The sequence below is a fragment of the Dipodomys ordii genome, unplaced genomic scaffold (genome assembly GCF_000151885.1).
Source record: "Dipodomys ordii isolate 6190 unplaced genomic scaffold, Dord_2.0 Scaffold45, whole genome shotgun sequence".
In the NCBI taxonomy this organism is placed as follows: Eukaryota; Metazoa; Chordata; class Mammalia; order Rodentia; family Heteromyidae; genus Dipodomys; species Dipodomys ordii.
The window spans coordinates 10962209-10970701 of record NW_012267261.1 but is presented as its reverse complement, the minus strand read 5'-3'; the positions used below and the strand labels follow the sequence as shown (position 1 = coordinate 10970701).

Sequence of the window (8493 nt, the reverse complement as noted above, 5' to 3'; positions counted from 1 at the left end):
AACTTCCTCCTCGGCCTTCTTGCCTTCACTCCAGTGGTTACACACATACCCTGGGGACCAAGTCACACTCCAGAGGTGCTGGCTGGAAAGACTACAACTCCCGGCATGCACCTCCCTGTCGCCCCGCCCATCTGGGTGCGCATGCTTTGGCAGACGTGGCACCGGGAACTCGGAGGCGGGGAGCGGCTGGGAAGTGGCCGTGGCGGTTGGCCGCGGCGGAGCTAGCGGGTGGGCGGGCGCGGGAGCCACGGTGGAGACCGGAGCCGGCGGTGGAGAGCGGCGGCGGGGATGGCACGGGCCGGGCCGGCGTGGGGGCTGCTGCTGGCGATTTGGGTGAGGGCGAGGGCCGGGGTCCGGGCGGGGGTCCGGGGTTGGGCCGGCACGTGCGCCCCGCGTGCCGGCCGGCTCTCTGCGCCCCCCGCTTTTCCCGGGTTGTGCGGGGCTGCCGCGGGGCGCCGGGGTGAGGGCGTGCGCGCCGGGCAGGCAGCCGCGGGCGGGCTCCGGGTCTCTTTCGGGGTGTCCCCGCCGGGCGCTCGCGGGCGCGGGGTCCGGAGGTGGCCCTGGGCGCCGGGTGCTGCCTTGCTGGGTGCTCGCGCCATGGCACAACTTGGCTGGGCCAAGGTTCTCGGGGGGGGGCGCCCTCGGTGTCCCTAGGGCGGGACATTGGCGGGTCAGGGGGGCCGTCCCGCCCCGGGCTCGGGGCCCCGCACCTGTGTGAGTACCGGGTGGGATGTCGGGAGCTTTCCACCTGCGCGGTAGGGCCATCCTTGTTCTTGGTTTCGACCCCAGCCGACTTGGGAAACTGCGGCTCCCCAGCCCGGCCTCTCCCCCGCCGGGGGCCAGGCTCTGCGGGCTGGGTGGGGTCCTCCCCCCCCTTAGGAGTTCTGACCCCGGACAACCTGGCTGAAGCTGCCAGGAGCCCCGGCCACTTTCAAATGGTGGGGCGTTGCAGATCATCTAACGTGTCATCTCACCCGCCAGATGGGGACAATAAGGGTACCTGCCTTGTGAGGTGGTGGGGAGGGTCAGATGAGAAGTCGGAAGAGGAAGCAATGCGAACTGCAAAATCATACAAGAGTGCTAGAAGGGTGGGTCAGGATGCTGGGAGGGGTGAGCCAACCATGAGGAATTTGCTACCCTTGCTGGTGGAGTGGGTTGTGGGGGGTGAAGGGGGGGGGTTCCCAGGCATCACTGAGATCAGACTGGGTGTGCCAGGTCGGGATGGGTGTGGCGGGGAGCTGGGGACCTGGGCTTGGCCTGGGTGTTGGGTGTGTGATGGGGGATGCTGTGGCCTTCTCCAACCCTCCCATAACTTTTGATCTCTCTTATGTTAGGACCATCCCGGCTTCTCCCACTCCACTCCATCCCCTTCCTAAGTCTTTAAAGAACTTCCTCTTTCTGGCATTCTCACCGATCCAGATATTTCAATTTTTTTCCCCTTTTGGGTGTGGCAAGGATACTGAGCACCTGGGAGGAAAAGTGTGCTTTGAGTCTCTTTTAAACACTAACATCTCCCAAAGCTCTATTTTGGATCCCGAGTGAGGAGAGGCTTGCATTTTTCTGTTGCCTAGAAGTGGGTGGAGAAGGAAGCTCCCTGTTCCCTGTTCTGCCCTTCTCCAGGACCGAGAAAGGGAGAGTGGAGTGGGGCATTGTCCTTCAATGTATCTGGGTATACTATATACTGTTTCTCACCAGTTTCCCGTGCCAGTTTGTCTGGGTGGGTCTCCATGACAGGCAGAACTGAGCTGGGGATGGGACCATCTCCTACCTGACCCCTATCAGTTCCTTGCTTGCCTTAGGATTCTGTGAAAGGGTAAGGGCCCCAAATCCTTCTCTTTTTCTTTCCCTCCTATGGAAACAAATGCCTTCAGCATCTGACATTTCATTCAGTAATCATTTATCAACCACATTGCTTGGCACAGGGTTGGATTTTGAGTGAGGAGCAAAATACACATTGTGCCTGTTCTATGTGGAGATGTTTGTTGCCGACATGCTAGTACTAGTATCCTAATTATTGGAACCCTCCATTGAATGGGAACCATATTTAAATTTAGAGGGAGTGTCAACTGAGCTTCCTGAGATAGGCTGAGCAGAGTCTGGAGTGTGGGAGTTGGTTAGGCAATGGAGGTCTCCCAGGTGGTGTGAAAAAGCTGGAGATTTGCCCAGCACTAGAAGCTGGGAGTCCTGAGCAATTTATATCCTCTCTTTCCCTTAAGCCTATAGTTGGTTTACCAGGTATAAAGTGGAGTGAGCCTCCAGGGTCAAATGATGAGTAACTGCTCTGTAAATTAAAATTCAGTGTGGATCTGATAAGGGCTTCTTGGGTTTCTGGGAGCATATTGGTCTCCTTTGGGTCACTCAATATTTACTGAGGGCTGATGTGTGTTCAACACTGGACTGTGACCCAAGGGATATAAAGTACAGTACCTTGCTTTCCAGTTTCACTTTCCATGGCTTTAGTTATCTATGGTCAACAGAAAAAGTACAATTCAATATGGTATTTTGAGTGAGACCATATTTACATAACTTTTATCACAATATAGTTATAATTGTCCTGTTTTATTACTGTTAGTGTTGTTAATCTCTTACTGTGCCAGATTGCTAAACTATCAAAGATATGTGTGGCCAGGGACTGGTGGTTCATGCCTGTAATCCTAGCTACCAGAAGGCTGAGATCTGAGGATCGTGGCTCAAAGCCAGCCAGAGTAGGAAAGTCAGTGAGACTCTTATGAACCACTAGAAAGCTAGAAGTGGCACTGTGGCTTAAAATGGTAGAGTGTTAGCCCTGAGCAAAAGAGCTCAGGGATAGGAGACAGCGCCCAGGCCATGAGTTCAAACCCCATGACCACCATCACCACTGACAACAAAAAGTATGTGTGTATAAAATATAACAGTATATATAACGTTTGGTACAATCTGTAGTTTCAGCCATCCAGTGAGGGTCTTGGAGCCATCCTCCTTGCACAAGGGGGAACTGCTATATAAAAGACAGCCACATTTTTTTTTTTTACAATAGCAAGAATATGAAAATGCCTTACTGGCTTAGTGATCGTGGTATAGTTAGGTAACTTCTAGCCTGTTCATAGTAAGGAGAGTAATGTTGGTTAGTTTGAGCAGCTGTGAGAAAAATGCCATAAATGGAGAGAGGCTTGTAATTTTTTTTTTTCTGACAGTTGTGGAGGCTGAAGTCTGAGAGCAGGATGTCAGCCTAGTAGGGTTCTAGGGAGGGGCACTTCCTGGCTGCAGACTTCTGAATTATGTGGCAGAAAGAGGACTAGCGAGCTTTCTTGGTCCCTTTTCATGGGCACTGGTCCCATCCATGAGGACTCTACCCTCATGGCCTCACCTTCTCTCCAAGGCCTCACCTCCTAATATTTGCACTGTGGGGTTAGGATCCCAACATACGAATTTAACAAACTTTCAATCCATTGCAATGTTTATTATGAATGCTTATGAATCATGTTGTGTTGATGGGGACTGCCCAAAGAGATGGAAAAATCCTCAAGTATGAAAAGCAGGATATGAAGTAAAATCCTGGAGTAGCTGAAGTTATGCATGTGAAGAATTCACAGTGCATGAAAATTTCAGATGATTATTCTGGAAGGTGGAGTGGTAGATGACTTTCATATGCATCTTTGTTTATGCTTTCTTATGTTTTCCAAATGAATATGTACAAGTTTATAATCAGACAAATTAAAGTTTTTTGTGTTTTTTTTTTTTCAGTGTACTGGGGATACTCAGCCTGGCAGGTGTTCAACCACTGAGCATGCAGCCCCTTCCACTTTATTATTTTGAGGTCTTTGATGGGCTGGCCAACCTGGGCTTTGATTCTCCTATCTGTGCTTATTCATGTGGCTAGGGCTGACAGTCGTGGCACTGCAGGCTAGCCCTTGTGCTTCCCCTGGGGCTGGGATAACAGGTAACAGGCACATACCACAGTGCTAGACCATAGATTCAGATGGAGTCTCATGAACTTCTGCCAGATTGGCCTCAGCTCCCAATATGCCTCTTAAGTTGCTAGGATTAACAGGCTTGAATCACTACACCTAGCTGAGGTTCTTTTCTCTTATTTCTTCTTTAAGTTTCTTTGTAAGCTATTCTTCAGTCTTCCAATACCTAGGTGGGAAGCAGCACAATTAATCCCAGGAGCTCACAGGCTGAGGAGGCCTCCCTGCCCTTCCATACTAGCATGGTCATGCTGATTGCCATACAGACTTCCTGGAGTCCCAGGGTGGAGAAATGGCTTGTTAGTCTTCCAGCTCAGTGGTTGTCAAATGTCAGGCCAAGGACTAGAGCTGGTCTGTGACCAATTTCACTGGTCCACTTACCAGTAGTGAGTGGTTTTGTTTTTGTTTTTTGTTTTCTTAATTCACATTTTCATGTTACTAAATGCAAAACAGAACCTGTCTAGGGCTGTGGATGTGACTCAGTGATAGAGTACTTGCTTAGTATGTATGAGGTCCTGGGTTTGATCCCCAGTAACATATACACACATACACAGAAAATGTTTCCATTTTTCTGATGATGTCCATGATTTGGATGAGTTATTTACAGTGTTGTTTTGAAAAATAACACTGGTAGTAATGCAGCATGATTTTCTATTAAAATGTCAATTCTTGATAAAATTTATTTAAAAATATATAACGTTCACAAGTATATTTTGGAAATGTAGCACATGAGATTCAGAAGTCTGAGAATTAACCCTCTTATTTTTTTTATCTTGTAGTGCTGGGGTTGAACCCAGGTTCACCTGCACACTAGGCAAGCCCTCTACTACTGCACCACACCTAACTGTATATGGAAGCTATGGAGTTCCCAAGGGAAGAGACCGCCTTACAGCCAACCCCTCTTCTCCCCCCCTCCCCCCAAGTAAAGGCAGGGCTAGGAGTAGAGCCAGACCTGCTGAATTATATATAAACGAGGTTCTTCCCACTCCTCTGCCTTTGTAGTCTTTTTTGTCCTGCCTGCTTTCCTGAGGCAGCCTGAAGTCCAGATTCTAGGAAACAGTTCATGAAGGTGCTGGAGGCAGACCTTTGCCCCTATCTCTCTGTAGAGCTTTTAAGGTATACTCATTTAGGTTCTGTTCTTCTCTGTGACCATTATATATTTAATAGGCTTTTGTGGGCTGGCCCGAGGACCTAATTGCCATTTATAATGCAGATTGGAACCTGGAGTGCACTTTTCCTACAGAAATAAACACATTACTGAGGAAGTCTTAAAACAAACCCTGCATGCATGGCATGCAGAGTATAGATGCGGCTGAGTGCCATTTGCATGGCAAATGCTGACTGTTGGGATTCAGGCAATGGGCACCTAGTGGCCAGATAAGGTCTTAGAGGGATGTAGGAGCTGGCCTCACAAGGATGGCACACTCCTGAGACCTGTGACTTCAGTAATCTTCCTGTCTGTCTGCCGTGGCCTTGGCACCTAGCCCAGGGCCTGTCAGTCAGCAAGCACTGGAGTCTCTTTGGTGGAATGAATGAGTGAATGTTGCAGACTGAGATTTGGGAATTGAAGAGGTATAGGCCAGGATAACTGAAGGATCCGAATGTGGTAGTCGGGGAATAAGGTCAGAAAAGTTAATTTTTTTTTTTTTTGGTGCTAATCCTGGGGCTTGAACTTGGAGCCTGGGAACTGGCCCTGAGCTTGTGTGTGTGTGTATGTGTGTGTGTGTGTGTGTGTGTGTGTGTGTACTCATGCACAAGTGTGCATGTGTATACTTAATTGAAGATAAGAGTCTCATAGCTTCTTGTTCAGGTTGGCTTTGAACTGCAGACCTCAGATCTCAATCTCTTGAGTAGATAGAAAGAATTACAGGCATGAGCCACCTTTAAAGAACCATAAATGTCTGACAAAGCCTTGGAGACTGGACTAGGGAATGGAGGGACATGATGGAAATGGCCCTTTTAATCATATCTGTCAGGCCACATACAGGGTTGGGGTGAAGAGGAAGGCATACTTTTTTCTCTTGCTTTCCTCCCTGTTATCTACAAGGGTGATATGGAGGAAAGAATGGCAGCTTTCAGCCAGTTAGATACTCAGGAGCTGTGTAGCTTTGGGCCCTACCTTGCTTTCTTTTTCTTTTTCTTTTTTTTTTCTCTTTAAGATTTGTGTATTTCGCAGAGTTGGAAAATGAGAACTAACACAGGAAGCACATAGCACAGCACAGGAAGCACAGCAGCAATGGGGGCCCTGCAGCACTGCATGCTTTTCAGTAGGAGGGGGTGGGATGGGAGGGCAGAGCGGTGGCAGGCAGTGAGGGGTCAGATGAGGTATGTGAATAGAAGGCATGTGACATGGGTGCCAAGGGGGGACCCAGTCTGCTGGGCTTCACAGGATTCCTTGGAGCTGGTTCCTGACTCTGCCCTTGCTCACTCTTCTGCCAGAACACTGTGGAGACATCTCAGGAGTGGTTGCATCCAGAAGGACTGGGGGTTTTTGTCACTGCCTTTCTCTCCCTCCCTTTGAAAGTCAATCCCCTCTTGGGAACAGATCTGCTAGCCACACGAATCCCTGGAGGGTTTCACCCTAGCTTTGTGGTTTTATTCTATGGGGTTCGCTCATCTTGTGTAGTGCTTGTGGTAGGTTTTGAGTCTGTGACCTAGGCCAGAAACAGATGTATAGGGTATGAGGAGAGCTTACATTTTTGCATTGACTGAACTCTCCCCACCTCTGTGAGCAGGGACAGGAGGAGTGACAGTGCTTCCCCATAGTGGGCTGGGCTGGTCCTGCTCATCCTGCAGATGGTTCCAGAGCCTCTGGCTACACACATTACAGAACATTTCTGTATCTTCCCTATCAGTGGTGTTGGGTAAGTACTATGACTCCTAGAGAGGCAGAGATAAGTAGACTGAGAGGTGAGTGATAACACTGATAAAGTTGGAGGTATGTGTGGCCAGGTAGGCAAAGGTGAGGAGGAAGAGGTTAGGGCCTATGGTGGCTCATTTGAATGTTTAGGAAGCTGTGTTGGCAGCTCTTTTCCTGGAGTTCTTGTGCAGCTTGTCTGTAGCTCCCTGATGGCTGTGGCACCCCCAGGGCAGCCTACCAGACCCCAGCTGCCTCCTTCCTAGCAGCTCCTCCCAACCCCCCACCACTCTTCCACCAGTCTGTGAGCACTTCTCACTAGGGGTTAACCTTGCCATCATGCCAAGGGAGGTTAAGGACACTGATGGAACAAGGGGGAAATAGTCTTTTTGTGTCTTCTTATTTCTCAAAGTCATTCTGAAGTTCTAGTACATATACACACTAGTTGTACGTGCAGTTTTCATCTTGTTACAGTTTGGCAGGTTAGGAATAGAATATCCATTCAACCAATCTCTTTAGTGTCAAGATGCCCTTTGACATTTTGATTGTATGAGCAGGTGCCTTAGCCTTTGTGGGAAGGCTAATGAGGGTCCAGGTTGAGCTGTAGCTGGGGCTCCACAAACAAGGACCCCAATACTGAGCCCAGGTGTGGGTTAGGCTAGAAAACTCTGTTGTTGGGCCAAGAGATTGAAAGCCTCCAGGAACCAGCAGATTTGTTTTTTTCTTTTCTTTTTTTTCTTTCTTTTTTTCCTCCAACAGATTTGCTCTTATCAGGAGGCATACCCTTGTAATTCAAGCTACTTGGGAAGCAGGAGGATTACAAACTCAATGTCAGCTTGGGCAATGTCAGCTGGCTGTCTTAAAAAACACAAACAACCAGACACTGGCTCATGCCTGTAATCCTAGCTACTCAGAAGGATAAGATTGGAGGATTGTCATTCAAAGCCAGCCAGGGCAAGAAACCACCAGAAAACTAGAAGTGATACTGTGGCTCAAAGTGGTAGGGTGCTAGCCTTGAGAGCAAGCTCAGAGACAAGCTCTGAGTTCAAGCCCCGTGACCAACCAAAAACAAACAACAAACAAAGTTTAATGGTAGAATAGGTGTCAAGTGAGAGGTCCTGGTTTCAATCCCCAGTGCCTCTGCTATATCTTAGGTAACTCATACAAGACTGAGTGAGTAACTGCCTGTGTCCAGGAAACAAAGACTAGCATCAGCATCCCACCAGTGTCTCAGATGTTCATCAACAGATACTCCTTTGTATTTCCTTGTGGATCTTTATGAGCTAGGCCCTATTGCCAAGGCACTGGGAATGTAATAATAAATAAGACACAATTCATCCTTCTACCAGTGGCCTAGTGGGAGAGCCACTAATTAGTGACTTAATCCAGGTAGTAAATGCTCAGAAAGAGTATGTGACTCCTCACCCAATTCAGAGCAGCAGGAAGGGCTTTTCTAAGAACCTATGTGTCCTATCAAAATAATGTTGAATATTATTATAAAATATTGTTGAATATTATGTTATAAAAGCAAATTTGTAATCTTTGCTTTTTGTTAGTGTATCATGTAAGAAGATCTGAATGCATGTTGGACAACTTCTGTAATTTTAAGCAGTGGTACACATAAACAGTATCTCAGAATATCTGTCCCAATTAGAATGTAATTTTAAAAAGGTGGTATCTGTTAGTGAA

General features: G+C 48.3%; 1 protein-coding gene across 1 annotated transcript in view; it reads left to right on the top strand.

Annotated features, from left to right (window-relative positions):
• Nucleotides 1-213: 213 nt before the first annotated feature.
• The window catches only part of Pdia5 (protein disulfide isomerase family A, member 5), an 80589-nt gene continuing 72309 nt past the window's right edge, over nucleotides 214-8493 (top strand). The window contains exon 1 of the mRNA XM_013019287.1: nucleotides 214-333. Coding sequence (XP_012874741.1) covers nucleotides 289-333 — 45 coding nt within the window. The 5' untranslated portion in view covers nucleotides 214-288. The remainder of the gene's footprint in view (nucleotides 334-8493) is intronic.